Source organism: Anabas testudineus, chromosome 7, assembly GCF_900324465.2.
Source record: "Anabas testudineus chromosome 7, fAnaTes1.2, whole genome shotgun sequence".
Taxonomy (NCBI): domain Eukaryota; kingdom Metazoa; phylum Chordata; class Actinopteri; order Anabantiformes; family Anabantidae; genus Anabas; species Anabas testudineus.
Window position 1 is genome coordinate 10,196,927 of NC_046616.1, and position 21,368 is coordinate 10,218,294.

The window sequence follows — 21,368 nt, forward strand, 5'->3', positions numbered from 1 at the left end:
TGTCTTGTCAGCGGACTCTTTGACATGTGGTCAGGAATCAAGGCAACTGGGAATCGAATCATGGGGTTCATAGATAACTACCCTACCACCTGAACACACACAGCACAGTAATTGTTGTAGAAGCCACCTTCTTTTGCTTTCTGCTCCTTTTTTTTCTTCACTCATATTTTGCTGATTGTGGTCAAATATTTCACTTTTACCTTCACCTGAATGTGCGTTCGAGGGCTGTTTGACAGTCAGCTCTTTGCTATATCTAAATATGGTTGTTAGGTTTCAGCCTCGCTGCACAGAAGCACATTAATGTACATACTACTGTAAGCCAACAGTGTATCCTTCCGCTTTTTACACACACACACCACGTCCACCACATGTATCCAACTCATGGGTTACGCTTTCTCCTGTTCTTATGTTTAACCATATTATCTTCAGAGAGGTTCTGTGGAATTGTAGGAAAGAGTCAAACTGAAGAACTTGCACTTACACATTTATCAAGTCGGTGTGTGTGTGTGTGTGTGTGTGTGTGTGTGGGATGTTATGTGATTTCACCATGTTTCCTGTTTCTCGCACCACTTCTGTGAAGACTCCAAAGAACTGACAGCTCTGACCTACAAAGACACAGGCTTCCTTTAACACATTATTTGACTCAGCTTTAAAGGAAATCTTCTGATAGCTTAACGTCAGAATGCCTCATCCTGTTGATGAATTTAGTGATGTCCTCTCCTGGTAGTTACTGTATTCAGATATTCAGACTTTTAACACTCACCTAAAGTTGGTTGTTGACATCCTCACAGTTTACTCTTCCAACATGAACTCTGTCCTGGTAAGTAATTTCTTCAGATTTGTTATGCTGTATGTTCCAAATTTCTAAGTGAACTTTTATATATTACTCATCATAACAGGAACTGTTGTTACAGTGTTGCTGTAAACCTGAAGGAGACAAACATACTTCACTGTATGTCTCCATATGTGCTTTAAATGCTTATTATTTTTAAGGACCTTTTCCGTTCCATACTCCCTCTTCGCTGTGAATCACAGTAGAGCGTATGTAGGCAAGCCTACAGTATTGGACAATCTCACAGCTCTTAGTGGTTTACACCACTCAAACCAGTGGTTTCAATTTTTATTTTAATGTGCAGCAAAATATTACTTCACTTAAAGTTTATAGTTTTTCAACAAAGATTAGATGCCATAAATGAATGTTTGCTTGCTGTATTCACTTATCCTGTTCAGATTGCGAAAAAATCTTTTCCTTAGCACCTTAAATAGAAGAGAAAGTTGTTACAAAATATACAACTTTTAAGCGAGAAGATGAAAGAGACTCACAACTGTCAGAAATATCTTAGTAGCCAAGGGTATTATAGTAAAAGTAAATAACAGGCTCCGTCTGAACAGCAGCAAATTTACAGAAGCAGATAGGAACTGTTTAAGATGAGAGTGTGACTGAGCATTGACATATATATGTTTGGACAGAGATTTGGGATGTTTTTTATATATGTATGCGGCAGAGTTACTGATCCCACACGGTGACAGGGTGATGAACTGCAGTTTAATCGTTCTGACAATAATTTCATAGCATATGGTAAAGTTCGTTCTGTTTTAAATACTGGCCAATAACATCTTAAAATACATTACAATACAATACATCTTTTGTTGTTTTGTGACAGTATGACTTTCAAGATTTCCTTAAATTTGGCAAATCTAGAGGCATGTCAGTTGTTTTCTCCAAACTATGATCTGAGGTATGATGATGAAATCTGATTTTCTGTTTTAGGTCTTCCTGCTGGTACTTGCCATCTTTTTTAGTAGACGCAGTTACATTACAGCGACGGAAGGAACCAATGATTCATGTTATATAAAGTGCCCACCTGGTAATTCTTAACAACAAACTGCATGCATTAACTGTGTTTTATAAATACGGTGAAATCATCATATTGACTCAATCTCCCTTCTCTATTTCTCCTGTTTTTCAGGATTTTATAAAAAGGGTCCATGCACTAAAAATGAAACAAAGGTTGAATGTAAAAAATGTGATGATGGCTTCTACACAGCAGTAGAAAACCGGTACAGAAAGTGCCTCAGGTGTGGCACATGTAGTAGTAAGTATCTTGAAGAGGAGTTTTGGTGGGATCAAATGATCATTTTGTCTCTAGAAAGTGAAAAAACTGCAATGTTTATGTATAACATGTATAACATGTATAACTCTGTTAACTGGCAAACTAGAGCAGCTTCAGACTGAATATCTAAAGGGTATATTTGTTTTCATACAGCTAGTGACGTTTCCATTGTAACTGCAGATTAACAATAGGTTCAATGGGATTGTTTTACAACGTGTGTTTTGTCCTAAAACAGGTCTAGAATGAAGAAATTATTGTGCAGATTAATGTGAAAATGGATTAACAAACAAAAATTGTTTCCACTTTCCACAGATTATGAGGAACAAATAAGGGCCTGCACCATTGAGAATAATACAGTATGTGACTGTCAGAAGGGATACTACAATGCAAATCCTAGGTCATCCGAAAAGGATTGCAAGCCATGCACAATCAAATCTACAACTAATTCTGACTACAAAAAGAAGTGCGAGGCCTGCAACAGGTAGGAGATCTCCCAAAGTGAAAGTCTTCTTTCATAGTGCCGCACCAGTCGCAGGACCTAAAAACTGTGAACCTGTCCTTTAATGTGTGGATACATTTGCTGTCATATGTCATCGTTGTTCACATTAGCCTCTCTCTCTTCTCAGTTCTGAATGTCTGAAGGACCCAGAATGCCAGAGGAATTGTTCAAAAACTACAACTACAACTACAACTACAACTACACCTACGACTGTATCAACAACAGTGATAATCAAGACGTCTGTGGTTACAACCAGAAGTAACAAACCTCCACCTCCTGGTTAGTTATAACTGCTCTTTAAAATGTAGAGTAATGGAGTTTGACCAGCCTGTTTAGAGGCTCGTAGAGTTTAACGGAGCCTGATTGTTCTCTGTTTTCGTGTGTATACCTGGAGGAACACGTGAGGTTTTTAGAGAGAATTATTGAATGTCAGAGTTGATGACTGGTGGACTTCTGTGTGCACTGCAGGTAACTATACTTATACGTTTGTCTGCCTGGTTGTGCTCTTTGCTGTCGTCTTTGGGCTCCTGCTGCTGAAAAACCTTTATGATAACCCAGACTGCTGTTCCTACTGGATCCCAAAGAAAGATGTCAAGAAACCCACAGAGGCCCCAAAATTCAACGGTAACCCGTGGTGCAGTACAGTCTTCACCAACTTGTACAACTTATTTCTCTACTTCTCTATCTTTCAGCGGAACATTGTACGTTTTTACTCCATTACGTTTATTACTCACATTTATTTTACATATAAAGCAAAATATGCACTCTTTAAACTTTACATTTCCTGTTTAATATGTCAAAGTAACCACTCAGGGCTCTTAGTAAGCAGTGTATTCAGGCATCCTGTTGTGTGCAAAACTTGTCAAAAGTATAACAGATAATCATGATCATGACAGACATATTTACAACTACTAAGAATGATAACATTGTGAGGGGAATTTCAGTGTGGTATAGAATTTAGACACACACGTGTGTATGTGTCCAGAAACACATCTAAATGAGGTTTTACCATTTCTGCTGTACATACATAATGACATTTGATGCTCAGTCTTTCTGGTACTATCCAGAAAATTTCTTTTCAGAAAAGTTTAACCAAGTTTCTTTTTTTGTGCTTTCTCGAGTGAACATGTTGAAGCAGGAAGCTTATTGATAATATCTGCTTTCCTTCTAACAGAACAACACAGTCATCAAGGCAGTGCCTCAGCCACACTGGTTTGTATTCACTCTCATGCACTTTAAGTTCTTTTGAGATAGAGATCGTGTTTGGAGCACTATTGTAGGTGGACACTCAGAGGGCCTTGTGAAACAAACAAACAAACAAAAAAAAGAGTCAACAACAGCAAGGTTGACCTGTTGATGATACATAGCACAGTAGTTAATTTTTGCTGAAAATATTTTACCTACCCTTTCTTGTGTACCCTTTAAAGACATTAAACATTGGTGAGGAAACTCCCATGATGACTCTTTGTCAGAGTCCGTCCACACCAGAACATCCAGCCTGCATCAGTACCCTGCTGCCAAACACTGAACACAAAGGTAAGACTGCGTATTTAATACACAACTGCAGTGCACTGCCTGTGATTTAGTTGGACTGGCAGCACTTAGTGAAGTTCGGTACCTAAGTTCCAACTCCGGTGCAGAAGTTGGATCAGTAATAAGTGATAATATTTAACTCAAAATAAAGCTAAAACAAAACAAAGATAACTAACTAATGATATTGCACTATATTTCTTTTTCAATCTCACAGGTAATCTCATATTATTATTAAACCTGCTATACTAACAACTGTGCCAATAGAGTGAAATGATAGTAAGGAAGCATGCATCAAAGGTGGTTGTAGGTGTTATGGTTCTGAATCATTTGATGAAATCATGACGTGATAAGCAGAAGATGAGCCAATGAAGCCTGGATCATATTAACAAGAAAATGTTTTAAGGAAATAAGGAATAAAATAAGGAACTACTTTGACCACAGAGCAGGAAATGCTGCAGAAGTAAAGACAGGCTGATTTTTTTTAAGATTGGAGGGACAAACTACCTGAAGTGCCTTTTAAAAAAAATAACTAAGTAGGTGGAAAGTGACAAAATAATTTTGGTTAAGATCTGGATAAGAAACCGTGGATTCGAGTATAATTTAAATTTGTCGGGAGGTGATTTTTATGCAGCTGAAAGGCCAGCATGGACATGTATTCAGTTAGCATTATAGATGATAGTCAATCATCACCCACAACATATCAAGTTACTTGGTTTGTCATTCTGCCTGTCGGAGCATGGCCTGAGAGGAAAGCAGAAACTGCCACAGGGACACACCCCATCTGATTACTGCTGTGGCGTTTCTTTTCAGGCTACAGTGTTTTCTCACTCAGCCTTTTTATCTTTGCTTTTTTAATATTTATCAGACAAGTGGCCCACAGACTTGAGGTGGGAGGTGTGAACAGTTCGCCTTCACCTTTTCACAGATCACGACGCCACTAAGCATTTTCCACTGTTTTTTTATGCACTCATACTAAGAAGCCTATAGGCCTTATTACTGCCCTACGTACTGTCATTGACACATTAGAACTGTACCTAATTTGTGATGTCATAAATGTGGTTTTTGGGAAGAGCGTGTAAAGACAGTACAGCTGCACTGCCTGACATTAGTGATGTCATATTGCGTCTGACATTTGTAACCAAGCCGAAAACCCCCTTGTGGTGCTGTTGATATTATGTTCTCTAATCCTTTTCTAAAAGAGGTAGTTATCTGCACTGCTTTTACACTACACTGGGCTTTGGGGATTTTTTTTAAGGTGGACGCATCAAAACTAAAACAAAACCTACATTTAAGTGACCTAATAGAAGGCTAAACGTTGACTGTCCTTGGTGTCAGTCAGATCAGTATGCTGCTGAGTGACTTGACTGAATATTTTGTTGTTTTATTGTACTTTCTGCTGCATACATGAGAAACATTTTCCGTATACCACATGTAGCAAAGAATCGTTCTTTTCTAATTTTTCCACAAGAGGCAGTGCAGCAACCTTTCCTCTTGTGTGATTCACAGCTCAGTGTCCTGTTCAGAAAAATCCCCACCAACAATTATTACAAGATAAAACTGTTTTTATTCTATATTTCCCTTTTCAGCAACGTCAGCAACCAACTCACAAATATATAGTTTTGAAAAGGCCTTAATTTCCTGGATCAATGGCCCTCTTCAGAGTTTTGGTCAAAGTTGGTCAAAACAAACTAAAGACACATTTAATGGAGTTAGCAGTAGTGCCATGGACAGATTTTGGACACAGTATTGTAGCTGAACTTTTCCCATTGCAGAGTTTTTGAGTTTTGCATGGCTGGTGTCCTCTGACTGACTGTGATTTTTCTGTCCCAGCTGCCAGACAAGATGAGCAATCAAAGGACTGGCCTGCCATTGTTCTCTATGCAATCATCAAGGAGGTGCCCTTACGGAGGTGGAAGGAGTTCTTGCGCCTGCTCTCGGTGGCTGATGAGGAGCTGGAGCGGGCCGAGCTGGATGCCGGCTTGGGGCTGGGCTCAATGGAGAGACAATACCAGATGCTCAGGATGTGGAGCCAGCGTCCCTCTGCGAGCCTGAACGATGTCCTCTCGGCCTTGCATTACATGGAATTATCTAGATGTGCCCAGCTGCTGCAGGAAAACCTGGAGAACCTGCAGTGGAGACCTGAGTCAAAGCAAGATTTCAATGCCTGAAAAAACAACAGCTGAGGCCGGACCGGGACACGTGTATTGTCTTATTATACAATCTGAGACTTGACTTACAAAACTTTGTGAATAGGACATATATAACTCTAGTTACTACATGGTGCAACTACACACAAACCTCCAATGTCTTCAATGAGCCACAATTTGTAAAGCAGATTTATATTACAGTCTAAACCTAGGTTAAACTACATCATAGAGCACTGTTGACATTTTCCTAGACCCCACTGCAATTATAGTATTTTGTTTTCTTACTACTTTTAATGGATAAATATCCCCAAATAAAGATAAGATAAACTTCTGAATCCTAGAAGGGAAATTCAGGATCCACAAATTAACAGCAGCAACAGCTTCATTTCTTGGTGCAATAATTATTTTACCTCCAAATATACCCTTCGGATGTAAAATGCATATATGGGAGTAATGAATTTGCATAGTGCATAGCTGGGCTCATTAAAGGCTAACAATTTGTGTACTCACTGTAATATCTGCAACCTGATATGGTAGAGAAACTCTTAAAAAAACTTTTTTCCACTAGAAAGAAGTAACGGTTGTACATAGGGTATGGAAAAATACTATGCTCACTTGTTTTGTAAGGAAGAAATTTGTCACCCAGTGTGTTTTTAGTAGTTTTTTTAACAACAGTTTGGTTTCATAGGTGTTCTGCTGAGTAGACACAACTAATTGTTGGTTTTACTCTTTTTGTGGGATTTGCTGACAATAGCAAAAAATATAAAGAATCACTGGACTTATTGTTTTAGTAGTTTTGTCAAATGTGTGTGAAAACAACAACAGTAGCATTTTTAGGAAAGACGTAATTCCTGTTAATATGCAGAAAGTACTTTAGTAACAATCACAAACAGTAGGTGGGGAAACTCTACCAAAAAAAAAGAGGGAAATCCTTTCCATTATACTGTCAAACCACTATATAGCACATATCTTAACCTTCAACTTCTTGTGTACCGTGTTTTAAAAGCCAAGAGTGCAGAGCTGTGGTTTTACACCACAGTGCTCAAATTTAAATATGTTACTCTGTGACTGTGTATGAAGGACAAGCAGGAAGTACTGACAGTTCGTCAGTAGCTCTGCTGACAATGTTTGAATTGTAACGACATGTACAAGACACGTTTACCTCGTTTAATAAGTTCAACTGTAAAGAGTCGTCCTTAGTTTGAGTATTTAAATGGTGAACATTTCACTTCTATTTATGATGTTTTAGCAGCACTGTTACAGATCATTTCACCATGTGTGATATCTCTTTCATCCTGCTTGACATGAAAACATCATATAACAACTCAGACGCTGTTTTTTGTTGTGCACCTCACCAGGGAAGGAAACTGAAATCCCCATAGGACGTCAGATTCTCAGTTTCCTGCAAATACATGGTGTCAAGGTGAAGTAGGCTGGGTTTTTTTCTTCACCACACATATTCCATCCTGAATGATGGTTTCCTCTTGTGGTGCTGGGGTATCTCACTTTTGAGATGTATATCTCTTAATGTATATCAGTGTTTTCTGGTTTTCGTCTTGAAACGTGTCTGTATATATTTTATTGTTTTTAATTTTCTCAAAATTGTTCTGGCTGTTTGAATGTAACGTGGTACTGTAAGAGCCTGAAGCTCATCATACAGTTTGTTTCCAGTAATAAAATAAAACGTTTGGCCACAAGATGGAAGTGTTGGGAGTGTTTGAGCAGTGTGCACTGTTGAGATCCTTCCAAAGTAAATGTAGGAGGCTTTTATTCTGGAGGTGGATCAGAGCAGTCTCATGAATTGCAAATGTCTGTTGCAGCACAAAGAACAGCTGTCTGGCCTACATTGTCAGTGTTGGTGGACTTTTCACTCCACAGTCTTAAAAAAAAAAAAAAAAAAAAAAAAAAGCTTTTCCATGGTGACGACAAGAGAGATAAACACAAAATACACAGGAAAAGTGAAACAGCACATCATCTGGTGGGGAAATAATGAAAACGCCTCCCTCGGCGGTAATAGCGCATCTTTTATCTCAGTTTCACAACCTTTTTTTTTTTTTTTTTTTTTCTCGATTTCAGCATTTCTAGAAGCGCAACCGTCTGACAGAGCAGCTAAAGGAACAGATTTCAAGAGATAAACAGAGAAATTACAGCGACTTCCTTTACTCACCAGCGTTTAGTGGTTTCCACTGGCAACCGAGCCCCGTCCCATCCTGATAACAGAGGAGCTGAACGCGGCCGGTTCGTGTGTGTTTATTTTAATCTTGTCCCCATCTATCTATCTATGTCTCTCTGTCTATGTGTGTGTTTCCACCTGTTACAGACTTTTAAAAACTTTTTTTTATTAACTCTGTTTTGTTGTATCACAGCGTTGCCTTGGTAACTCTGGACCGAGAGCTATTGAATTACAAAAATGGGGCCCGAGTTTTCTGTCCTCCGCACATCGAGTCAGAGAAAATGAACCACAGGAGGATAAAGTGCTTTATCTGACTTTGAAAAGGCCACGGATCTAGGTCGGGTTTGCTCAAGTGTGTGGGGGGAGCAGGTAGGTAAACTGGGGGTCAGAGAAAGCCACATCCCATCCTCATAGTCAGGGGTACAGGTAAGAATTAGGCATCTCTTTAACTTATTAATACTTTTACATTTTTCTAATACGTATTTATCACTATCACTATAAATATTTTTTTCTGGTTAATATTTCAGATGTTATTCTATTCACACTTGTTGCTGCAAGTTGCTTCCTGCAATTTAAACAATGGTTCATGTTGAGGCTCAACATTACACAAGTTGTACGCACTGAATATAAAGCGGGAAGGCTACAAATATTGTTTATTTGAGCTAATAGATGAAATGTAAATGGAATTAATAGCGTGACAATGATTTGCTTTTGACTACAGGTGCAAAACAGGCTGAAAACATGCTCGACTCAAAGTAGTCAAGTATATCTCATTAATAAAACTGCTGCAAAATTAAAGCAATCAAATGTCACAAAGAAATCTATTTGACAACACGGCGAGTATCATCAGTGAAAATATTATTAACCAATACAAGTATATTTTCAGATGTCAGCGCACTGGAGCTGAAGGAGTTTGCTTTTCATTAAACACAGGCCTTCACTGAAGCCACTATGACGTCTAACAGTTGAGAGAGGCGTTCTAATACAACTTACTCATCATTTAAATGTACAATAACTTATTTCTATCTCTTTTTTAACCATCAGGTGACAACAGCAACTGTGACCAGGTGACGAAAGAAAAACTGGATTGAGTGGACCTGTTACTGTAAATGATCATGACAGCTTTGGTTCGACCGTCCGTAAATGTTGCAGAGCTTTGCGATGATGGAGACAAGCTCCTTGAGGCTGGAGAGCTGAAGAGGGCTACCTCTCTCTACATGTCTGCGTTCAGGACCCACGCTGCCTCCACTGTGTCCCACATGCGGAAACTGGAGAAGTCCAGCCTGGGTAGGGTGATCTCTACTCTAGAAGGTTGGCTTGATGTTCAGAGTGAGAACCAATCTGCCAAAGGTCTTAATAAAGGCCTGGCTGCTGTGTTTCTGTCCACGCTCTGCCCCAACAATCTCTCAGCCACCATTTTTAAAATGGAGTCTCTTCTTCAGAGCAGTGGGCACGGCTGCGAGGAGATTTTTGCTCGCTGCACTGCTTTGCTTGAGGGGAAGCGAAACAGTCCCCCTGAAGGTTCGACTCGTGCGGTTTTGGAGTTGACGCGCGCCCTAGCCTGCTTGTTCTCTGAGCCTAATGGTGTCAATGGGCTGACGTTTTACCTCAAAGCTTACCAGCGTAACAAATGTGAAACTGTCAAGCTGGTAAAGAGCAGACAAAATCTGCACATACCAAAAATAGTGAAGGCCTTTACAGACCAACTACTGCGCACACATCCCTCTCTGACATTTGAGAGTGAGAGTGCATTGACAGTAAAGGACAATGAGAAGCTTGATGCACAGACCGTTTCTACAATTATTGAATTTTTATTGGAAATCTCCCCTGGTAACAGAGAAGTGCAGGAGCTTCAAGCAGCGTATTTGTTCTCTTTAGGCAGGTTTGGGGAAAGTACAGATGTGTACTCTGCTCTCTTGCATCACCAACATTATGAGAAAATGTCAAAGAGTACAACAGACAAGTCGTTTCAAGGTGCCCCTGAGAGGAAAGCTCGGCTCTTAACCAGTCGTGCAGCTTCCTCATTTTTAGCAGGTGGTCGGACGAAAGAGGCTTGTAGAGATCTGGGGGAGGCGTTTGACATCCACCCTGCCACTGCCCGAGCTTGTTTCCAAAAACTCTTCACAGAACACGGTACAGGGGTTACTGCTCAAAATCATCTCCGCCAGCAGGCGGACAGGGGCCTGTCTGCTTACAGAGAGAGAGTCCTCAGTCGTTCAGACCTGCGGTCCACTGAGGGAGTTGAACTTCTGGACCCGGTGATCACACAGTTTCGGACTCTGTGCCATTTAGAGCCTGACGGGGGCGGCAGGGAGCTGCGGGTGCGATTGGCTGACTGTCTTCTTCTCAGAGGGGAACACAAAGAGGCCCTCTCGATCTGCAGCCAGCTTGCTGCCTCCCAGGGTCAGCAGAGTTATCAAAACACTGTGCAAGTGCTTCGTGGATATGCACGACTTTTGTCTGATGACCGCAAGGGGGCATTAGAAGACTTCCAAGCTGTTATTGAACACAATGCCCCCCACCCTTCCAGCTGTGTGCGAGCACTTTGTGGCAGAGGGCTCCTGCGCATGTTAGGTGGTTTAAACTACCTCACCGCTCTAGACTATGTGACAGCTAGCAGGCTGCATCCCCAGGAAACAACACTGACTGTACACTGCTTGGTGCCATGGAACTACAGGGGGCTGCTGTTTACTGTTCTTCTGGAGCAGGGACGAGTCATGTTGGAGGGGGCTGGAGAGCATGAATCCAAGTGCAGATCCAGCGAAGACTCCAAGCAGCTGCAACAGGAGGATCACCTGCAGGCCTCATCAAAAAGAGACAACCACAGATCAGAGTATGATGTTTATGTCATGTGCCATTTAGGTGTCTGTGTGAATGATACAGTTAATGATCCAAGTCAAAATGTCTGCTGTGAAAAAACATCAATCCATAGTGTGAGTGTGCTATGTAACTTACTTATGTGATTTATGGAGTTATGTATTTAACATCTCACACATTTTCCTGCTTTTTGCATTAGGACTTCTGCTGGTGTTCATTCCCTGGCTGTGCTGCTGATGGACCTCCAGCCTGGCGCTGATGGGCCACAGCTCCTGGCAGGTAGATGCATTGTACCAGCTCGGCCGGGTGGAAGAAGCATACAGGAGACTGCTTTCCATCGGCTCCTCGAGTCCTCGGGCCCCGATTCTGGCACGTCTCGCCCTGCTGCAGCTGCACAGAGGTTTTCTTTATGACACCAATCAGGTACAGTATGTAAAGTGCACTACACTATAAGGTGTCTGTAGTTTGTGTAAAAACACCTTTTGTATTGCAAAAAATATGTCCAAGATTAAATAGATATTATGTAAAGGGCATATAGACTGAATGGGCCTACTTAACATGTTTTTATATGTTTGTTGTTTTTCCTGCAGTTGCTAAAAAAGCTCATTCAGTGTGGTGAGACTACCTGCTTGCGCCCCTTGTTGGCAGTCGCACAACAAAAGGATCGGGCGCTGCTGCAAGGACACTGCCACTCTGCTGCAAAGCGCGTCCTGGATGGCACGAGAGAGGAGAGCACTGTCCGGGAGGCTGTAGCTTATCTCTCCATCGCCATCATGGCCTCTGGTGATTAGAGTCTGAATAATGATGTTTGATATTAGTCTGATTCAGACAGAAAATCAGTCAAACTAAGCAGGAACCTGTAAATATGAAGCCATTTCAATTCAATCTTACAATGCTACTAAACCGTGTAATATCAAAAACAGTAATTGTTTTTCTCAAGGTGGCGAGGCAGCAGATTCCTTGTTAGAGAGAGCGAGGTGTTACGTCCTGCTGGCCCAACGCAAGACAGCCATCTTTGATTTCAGTGCCATTCTGAAGGAGAACCCAAAGCACGTTCAGGCACTCTGCGGAAGAGGCTTCACTTATCTCATGCTGAATCAACAAAAGGTATTTTTTAAATTGACACACTGTCACAAGGCGGCTGGTTCAAATCCACAGGTCGGCCGGGTGCCTTTCTCTGTGGAGTTTGCATGTTCACCCTGTGTCTGTGTGGGTTTCCCAAGGGTACTCAGGCTTCCTCCCACAGCTCAACAACATGCAGTTAGATTCACTGGTGACTTTAAATTGGAATGGATGCAGTTCCTAGCAGTATTTAAGTAGACAAAGTACACACAACTTTGTGTAGTGCAATTGTAAGAGATGTGTATACTTCATTTAAATGGTATATTAAACTGCCAATTTCCACACTGCAGGAATGCACTCACGATATCCTGGCAGCACTTCAGATAAACCCTGACATGGTCATCAAAGACATCCTGTCACTAAAAGACAAGGCACGAAAGCTGATCTGCGATTGGCTGCATCAGTTTTGTCGGGCCAACCTGTCAGACATCCTGGTCACCAGCGCTGTCCCCTTCCACGAAGAGCAGCTCAGAGAGGCTTTTATAATCAGTGGAGCCCTGATGAGGACTGACTGCAGAGATCCCAGATGGCATCTTCTCTATGTGGATATACTGCTGGCCAAAGGTGAGAGGGGAACTTTGCCAAAATTTGCCACTTGAATTCTCTGTGTAATCCTTGATATAATTAAAAGTGATACGGCTGTGTGGCATTTCCAGCCGTGGATCTAGTGCAATGTGAAAGAATTCTGCTCTCATGGTTTATATGCTTCAGGTGAAGTGAAGGCAGCAAGTGCTCATCTGTGCCAGGTGTTTGGTCAAGAGCCAAGAGATGCAGTGGCCCAGGCCAGGGTGGGTGTGGTAGAGGCCTGGCGGCACAACTATTGCAGTGCAGCTTGCAGGCTCAGCAAACTGACTGAGAAAGATCCATCCAGTATGGACTTCTTGCTGGCCCTTATCCCAATCAATCAGAGAAACCTCATGGCACAGGTACAATGAGCCTTCATAGCAGAATGCCAAATCTCTTGTTAGTAGACAAGAGATTAGATTCAACTGCCTGTTATTTTACTTAAAAACTAAATTGAACAGTTTTGTATGCAATATACAGTACATTAGATTGTAGAATAAACTCACTCACTTACCTGAAGAAATTATAAAATCAATGAATTGCTTCCATCTATCTATATTGAAACAGGCAGCAGCACACGAGGCCAGCAGTGTGTCATCAGGTGGTCACTGGGATCAGGCCTTGACCCTGTTGACTGTTGCTGTACAAGCAGTGGGCAATCACGGACTCCAGTATCTTCGGCAAAGGGCCGCCTGCCTTGCTCAGCTGGGCTTACATGAGCGAGCCATAGCTGACCTGGATCAAATTATCCAAAAGCATGGTGAATCGGACTCCAGCTGCTCAGATGACCCCCACATCCAGGTGGAGGACCTGTGTCAGCGAGGTCGCAGCCTGGTGCTCTGTTCCAGGGAAGGAGCAGCTCTAGAGGACTTCACTCGAGCACTTCAGCTCCACAGGAACCAGGCCCTTGAGTGTGTAGACGCCGGCCTGGGGAGGCTGCGTCTGGCTGAGTGCTTCCTGCGGGGGGCACTGCAGCACTATGGGGAGCAGCAGCTCACTAAGGCCTGGACGCTGATCGAACATGGTCTTGTTGTGGACAGTGACAACACAGACCTCCGAAGACTGAGGGCAAGGGTCAAACGGGAATTGGCCAGCCCCTGCAATGTCAACTAGTGATGTCCCTGTCAGCGCCTGTGCCTTCAGGAGTCGCACAAATAATGAGAACATTTCATATTTTATATGTTAGATTTAGTTTTTATTATGTCCTGTAATTAAGGATTGATTATAATCACATCACAATAGCATATGGAAAACAAAAGGAGTATGTGAATGGCAAAAATTTTCAATTCCACAATTCAATGTTTTTCTTGTTTATTAGCTTTTATTTTATAAACCAGTGAACTTTGGCAGCTCACACATTTTATGACTGCAAGACTGCCAACAATCAATGTGGAAGTGGCAAAACATGATGGCTATGGGGATTACATGGTGTAAAGGAAATCAGGCTACATGAAATTGGACAGAGAGAGTTTAATTCAAACCATCACACCAAGATAAGAGATTTAAGAAAGTGCCTGATGTGCAGGAATTACGTTTTTAAAAAGGAGGCACAACTTCCTTTAATCATATCTATGACAATAAACTTTAGTATGCATAAATACATATATAAATACTGCAATTTAGTCTATATCACTGTCACAACATTCAAAGTACAAGTACACAGTACAAGTACAAAGCCAGTTCATTTGTACTCTTCTCAGCAAATCATTGAGTGTATGCATCCGTGCATTGTTTGGAGAATTGCAATTGCTATTACACAGACACAGTAATGTATTGTGGTTCCATGTTGCCGAAGTAGGATTTCTCCCACTCACTCATGAGGTCAAAGTGTAGCGGGCGGTCACAGAAGGTGCAGGAAGCCGTGGCGGGGCTGTTGAGCAGGAGCCCTGCCTCCTCCCACACCTCCACCAGTTTGTCTGTGAATGAAACAAACATATTCGTAAGCAATTCATGAGCAAATAAAGGACGATATTAATTTATATTTTATTTCTCTATCTTCAGCTCTGGTTATTTTAGCCATCATGAACATGCAACATGCATGTTCACTAAAATAACTTTGGCCTAACTGTTTGGCCACACTTACCCACAAAGTACTCCATCATGGCAGGATTATGATGAGGAGACGGAGCCAGACGCAGCAGCTCCTCTCCACGAGGCACTGTGGGATAGTTGATGGCTTGGACGTAGATGTTGTGTCTTTTCAGCAGGGTGTCACACACCTTGTTGTTCAGCTCAGCATTGCCCACCTAGAAATTGGATCAATGAAAGGAGACATTTAGTGTCTAATAGGTGCTCAACAGAAGGTATTTGGAGTAGAATATGCCACTGGATTGATTCATTAGCAGATAACATGTGCCATTTAAAAGTAAAAACCAATGTCTGAAATACTCTATTTTAAAATGGAATTTCGTGATAAATGGTATCACAAAAGATTTAAGGGCCTAAATTAGCTTAATGACTTATAGTAGAGAACAGAACTGTGTATGTCCTGTTGATTTTATAGAGCGTTAACATTAGACCTGTAACACAGGAAGGATTTTTAACTTTTCAGAAAACAGGAAGCACAATAACACAATAGCTTTGTCCTGTTCTAGTCACTGATGTGAAGCAGCTCAACTGAATTCAGCCATTTTTTATATTATCATTATTTAATTATTTACACCTTCCTACCGCCACATATCAAGATATTATCACACAAAAGGCTGTAACTTATTTATCATATCTAGGTATTTTAATGCATAGAATCATAAGAGCGGAAGTGATTTAAATAAAGATTGAGAAAATATTACTGTAACCGCCACAGTTGTTCCCTAAGGATATAACAAATGAAAAAAAATGCATAGTTTGCTGAAGATAACACTGTTGTGAACTGAAAGACATGTCGGGTGAGGAGCTGGTGGAAAGAGGAGGAGACAGCAGCTGAGCTACGTCTTCATACCCGAATGGGGATGATGTGGCTGGGACAGTTGACCACAGGTAGGCCTTTATCCATGAGCAGCTGCCTCATGTGTTTAACGTTCCTCTGGTGGGCTCTGCGGAGCGATTGCCCCTTCGGCGCTTTTCAGGACCCGGACAGACTCCAGGGCTCCAGCCAAGACCATGGGAGGCAAAGAAGTGGTGAAGATGAAGCCAGCCGCGTAGGAACGCACCGTGTCCACCAGGGCGGCACTGCTGGCGACATAGCCTCCCACACAGCCAAAGGCTTTACCTGGAACAGTAACAGATGAAAGAGGGTAAATGAAGTGAGGAGACAAGAAATAAACAGTTATAGGAAGTACATATGTATCAAAAAACTATACTATTTACTCAGAGAGGGCAAATTATTATACATTATACAAATTATGATAGTATTATACAAATACCAAATCAAGTTAAATCATACAATAAACTGACAAACTGTTTTTCAGATTATCAAATTACATGTCATCATGTATCAAATCATGCCTTAATTTTGAACTATTCCCTTTTCTTATTTCAGTGTGAGCTTGTTTCTCGGTTTACTGCCAAGTCAACACAGCCAACATGTCTTGTAAAAGCAAGTGTTATAATCCAGTATTAGTTTATACTTTGACAGGGATTCTTCTACCTAAGTCCCTCAGTCATCATAAAGCTACACAAAGCATAAACTCCATGTTTATCAGTTCAGCCAGAGAGGGAGTCGAGCCGCCACCCAGCTGATAAAGCCTTTGCTTCCTTTCATGGCCTATCCTCATTTAACACTGGAGCAGTATCAGTATGGGAGTAGTCTAAGAAGAGACCCAGACAGTTTGACAATGTCTGCCTTGCCCCTTTGGTGTCATAGTGAGAAGGATTGTTGATGTTTTGATGGCATCACCTTTAAATTCTTTCATTTCACCATACCTTTCAAAATAAAATTAAAATCAAAAGACGCTCACCTAAGGTCCCAGACACAATGTCAATTTTGTGCATAATGTTGTCCCTCTCTCCAACTCCAGCTCCATGGGCTCCATAGAGGCCCACAGCATGAACTTCATCCACAAACGTCAGGGCGCCGTAACGGTGAGCCACATCGCAGAGCTCTTCCAGAGGACATATGGCACCTGAAAGCCCCGGATAATAAAGTGATATAATTAGAACTGTGTTATATGAATGAACAGCAGGATATTAGAGATATAAATGTCATGAGTTTGTTCAAATCTCCTAAATCTCAAAATTATAGAATATATATAAAATGAGTTTTTTTTACATATTACATATTTTTTGCCTCTTATTTCACAGACCTCCTGAATATGATCACAGTCATCCATTAAGTCTGTTACGGTTTGTGCTTCCCACTGGTTTGATATCACACTGAGACACTGAGCTGAGAGAGGAGCACTTCCCTTGAGAGGCACTGATGAATGACATATGCTGCTGACTGTATAATTGCAAAATGTAGAAACAGTATCGTTTCAATGCTGGCTTTCTTTTTGTTTGCTGTGAATTATGAATTTTAATGATGATGACGAACACTTAATTTACACAATACTGTAAAATTTTTACATAATACACAATATGGAAAAGTAATGAGGTCTGTTTTCCTTCTTAATTACTGCTGTTAATCTGTGATCACCATAAAGCCACTAATACATGATCGACTAAGTAGGTTTGTGATTTACCACAAATCTCACTGACGTGCCATGGTACTCACCGTCCATTGAGTGCACAGTCTCGAATGCCACTATTTTGGGCGTCTTGGGGTCTGATCGTTGCAGCAGTTCCTCCAAGTGTCGGCTGTCATTGTGGCGGAAGATGAAGCGCTTGGCTCCGCTGTTCCTGATACCCTGAATCATTGATGCGTGGTTCCCTGCATCAGAGTAGATCTCGCACCCTGTATGCCAAAGAAAATACATCATGAGGCCTGTGGAGATGACGTTCCTCTTAACAGTATCAGCCCCGAGATGCTGTTTACATTTTCCGCCATGAATCAAATATGAAAATGTATTAGTGTAAAATGTTATCCAGAGTATTATAATAATAAATGTACTGACAAACAGTGACTTTAGCCTATGTGCATTTCTAAATGTGGATCCATAAATCTGAGCAGTCAATGTTTACCTGGCAGCATCTTAGCCAAAGTGAAGAGGGTGGAGTCATTTGCTACGAAGCAGGAGGAGAAAACCAGAGCTGCATCCTTCTGATGTAGCTGAGCCAGCTCCTTCTCCAGAGACACGTGGAACCCACTGGTACCAGAGATGTTCCTGGTCCCGCCCGCTCCTGCACCGTGCCTGTCCAGGGCTTCTCTAAGAACACCCACAATAAAATGATAAAACAAACGTCCCATCCAGTTCTTTTAAATTCAGCCTGAAGCAAATTATGCCAACAACCACATCCGTCTTCAAAATACAAATGAGGCACTGTGGGGATGATGGTTTTTAAGTTTTACCAGATCTGTAAAATATGATGTGAAAGTAGAAAAGCGTCTGAAATTAGGACCTAATGTAACCTTGGAAGAATCCTGTATTACATTATAAATCATACATTAGGCCTCACATAGGGATTACTTGACATTTGACTTGGTTTGATAGAACCTGAGCTTTAACTTGAAGTCATCATCACACTACTTGAGATTTAATGTTCTCACAAATATTCACTCATACTCATTTTACCTGATTGCATCCAGGACCCGTGGGTGGCGACTCATTCCCAGATAGTCATTGCTGCACCAGACCGACACCTGGGAGCCTGAGCGCCCAGGTATGGAGTAATCCTCTGCAAAAGGGAAGACCTCAGCGCTCCTGTTCACGGTCTTAAAGACTCTATAAGTATGGTCCTTCTTTTTCTCAGCTATCTTGTCACCGAAGAAGCGGTCATAGTCATAGCTGGGGCCCACTGCAGGAGGGATAATATGACTTTAAATCCCTTACAATACTTTATTATCACTTACTTTAATGAATGGTATCTGAGACTTTCAGCCCATTTTGGCTGTAAAAACAAACCCATGTTATCTTTCAGAAGGTGGGTGACAGTGTTGGTTTCAGCTGATGTTGGGAGAACTGAGTCCTTTAAACTCTTCAGCAGAGACGTCATCAAACCTGTGAAAGAGGAACACAGGTCTGTCAGTGATGTTGCTTTTATTGTCCTGGATATCTGAGTTTGAATTGAATTCCTCTGGTGTTGTGTATGTTCATTGCTGCTAAATTCTTCCTACCTTCTTTTACATCCTCCTGTACTTCAGGGCTGGCGCGGACCATCCCAATCTGAGACGTGACAAAAGGACAGCCCTTCGATGCAGACACAGCCACTTCAGTAGCCGTTTGAGCAAACAGCCTCTTTTGATCCACGGTGGGAAGTTGGTTACTGTTCGGTTTGATGGGTGAGGGGCTCAGATTCTCCCCCAGAGAGGCTGAGCCGCTCACGGTGATCTGGCGAGCTATGATGGGGCATTGGTCGGCCAGAGACAGTAAGGCAGCCCCTGTTCTCCTTAAAGCTGGCATAGGAGCTGACTTCAGGAAGGGGCAGTGATGAAGAAAGGCGGCCATCGCAGTGAAGCTGTTCTTACTCTGAATTAAGACAGAAAACATGGAAATAATTAAAGTCTACTGTATAAAACTACAAAGGTTGACTTCAAATTAGAACATTTCAAATGAGGGTGAAGAAGATTATGGCTGATATTCCATGAAACTCAAACTCCTTTATAGTTGAAATGGTTAGAAATGTTCAATGGGTCTAGACATGTACGCAATGATTCACTAGCTACAGAGAAGAGGAGACGCCACCTCCTCCAGGGTGCGGCAGGTTGCTGCTGCTTATCTTCATTCTGCAGGCGCTCAAGAGCTACCCCAACAGACGTCATCAGGTGAGGCTGATTACCGCAGTAAGTTTCAAATAATCCTTGAGATCAGCAGGGAGGCATCTTATTCTTTTGAATAGTTACTATTATTTCCCTACTGTCAAAAGGTCTTTTAGACCTACAGATCCAGATTTTAATTTCCTGATAAGTGCTTCTGTGCACAGTTAAGTGTATAAACAGAGGCCGGCTGTATCAATTCCCTGACAATCTCCTGCCGTCAGCAGATAAGGGAGTTCCTAGGATCTGTTGCTTTCTGTTGTGGTGAGATGTTATTTATACATTGGTCTATCAAACACCAAAAGTTAATTTAATGTTAGTGCTGTTTAACATAACATAATATGTTATATATGCTGTTAAACACTTACAAAAAAATCTCACATCCTCAAGTTAACTTAAGTTACAGTCCGCCACACAGAAATATAGTATTTATAATATAAGATAGATATATAGTGTAGTGTAAGTATTCACACTCTCTGTCTGACAGTAAAAGTCATTTCAGCTGTTTCAACAAACAAACAAACAAATAAAATAAAGCATAAACAAATGTAATAATACCACTGCTACAATACTCATCATAGCAACAGTATGATTACAGCTACAACATTATTAAAATCCAACAATGAAGACAATGACAAACTATATTAATCTACAATATAAGAGATGACGACTGTCGGGGAGCTGACCTGTTGACCCGCACTGAGGACGAACTTCAAAACAGCAAATAGACAGTTGGTCAGAAAGTGTGAGCATTTACTGGTCAGATGTTGAAGAGCATTATGCAATCAGCTCTGCTCCACCCCTTTAGGGTGTCGTATGTGTCCCGGCCTCAGTGGGCCATCCAAGAATTAGGAACACTTAGGCAACTTATAAACAAATGAAAAAGATTTATAACAAATAATAACAAACCAATAATGTAGTTATAAAAAGAAACAGATGTTTGTCAATGTAAATCATTTAGTTATTAGTTATAACTTATCTAGTGACACATCCAGATGGTGTTGGTGTATTAACAGTTGACATACACTCCCCTCCAAAAGTTTTTGTTGAAAATGCAGTCTGAAAAATTGAGTGTGGACATTCAGTGCTATTTATTCTATAATCAAACAATAACAGTCACTGTTTCAATACTTTTGGAGGCGAGTGTATAAGATGCATTACGCACTCCACGTCCATAAATATTAAATACGATATGTCAGTGTCATGAGTGAGTAAACACCGTCTGTTAAAAAAGCTGCAAATGTGGTTAAATTACTAGAAGACAGAAAGGAAAGGAGCTGAGATACTAACCCATATATATCACAAATATTAAAATGTTATAACACAGTGTCCTCAGTTATAGACTATTCAGAGGTGGAGCTAGTACTGTGACCTTTTACTTCACTAGTATTAGTACCATTATGTAGAAATACTATAATAAGTACAAAAAATGAGGCAAAACTAAAAATACTCTTTATGAACAATGCAGCAATGTTCACTACTAATTCTGCAGTTGAATATAATGTTGTAAAAGTAGTGGCACAAAATTAAGATTAGAAATACATAAACAGCTGAAGTACTGCACTTAATTAACTGTATTTAGATACATTAGTATGTCGGAGTGTGTGAG

At 41.1% G+C, this 21,368-nt stretch overlaps 3 protein-coding genes across 3 annotated transcripts; 2 read left to right on the forward strand and 1 right to left on the reverse strand.

The window, feature by feature from the left end:
* The first annotated feature begins 233 nt into the window (after positions 1-233).
* On the forward strand, positions 234-7,980 carry si:ch211-112c15.8 (tumor necrosis factor receptor superfamily member 1A). The gene is made up of 9 exons (XM_026367832.1): positions 234-820; positions 1,772-1,868; positions 1,971-2,096; positions 2,427-2,595; positions 2,741-2,892; positions 3,082-3,237; positions 3,788-3,825; positions 4,041-4,149; positions 5,977-7,980. The coding sequence occupies exons 1-9, from the start codon at positions 806-808 to the stop codon at positions 6,312-6,314; spliced, it is 1,200 nt and encodes a 399-aa protein (XP_026223617.1). The 5' UTR covers positions 234-805; the 3' UTR covers positions 6,315-7,980.
* A 522-nt stretch (positions 7,981-8,502) lies between these two features.
* On the forward strand, positions 8,503-14,127 carry ttc34 (tetratricopeptide repeat domain 34). The gene is given in 10 exon segments (XM_026367829.1): positions 8,503-8,531; positions 8,660-8,892; positions 9,511-11,299; positions 11,483-11,561; positions 11,563-11,706; positions 11,874-12,066; positions 12,224-12,390; positions 12,696-12,969; positions 13,117-13,331; positions 13,537-14,127. Coding segments are annotated over 8 exon segments (3,342 nt in total). The 5' UTR covers positions 8,503-8,531; positions 8,660-8,892; positions 9,511-9,575; the 3' UTR covers positions 14,083-14,127.
* Positions 14,128-14,263: 136 nt separating this feature from the next.
* Positions 14,264-20,593, reverse strand: alas2 (aminolevulinate, delta-, synthase 2). Its single transcript, XM_026367831.1, is given in 11 exon segments — positions 14,264-14,885; positions 15,053-15,215; positions 15,908-16,009; positions 16,011-16,177; positions 16,866-17,030; positions 17,621-17,800; positions 18,028-18,212; positions 18,579-18,801; positions 18,909-19,004; positions 19,121-19,472; positions 20,446-20,593. Coding segments are annotated over 10 exon segments (1,776 nt in total). The 5' UTR covers positions 19,452-19,472; positions 20,446-20,593; the 3' UTR covers positions 14,264-14,721.
* Positions 20,594-21,368: the final 775 nt, after the last annotated feature.

Coding starts and splice junctions, on each gene's coding strand:
- si:ch211-112c15.8 (XM_026367832.1), top strand. Junction 2,596..2,740: donor AAGTGCGAGGCCTGCAACAG/GTAGGAGATCTC, acceptor CTCTCTTCTCAG/TTCTGAATGTCTGAAGGACC. Junction 4,150..5,976: donor GCCAAACACTGAACACAAAG/GTAAGACTGCGT, acceptor TTTCTGTCCCAG/CTGCCAGACAAGATGAGCAA.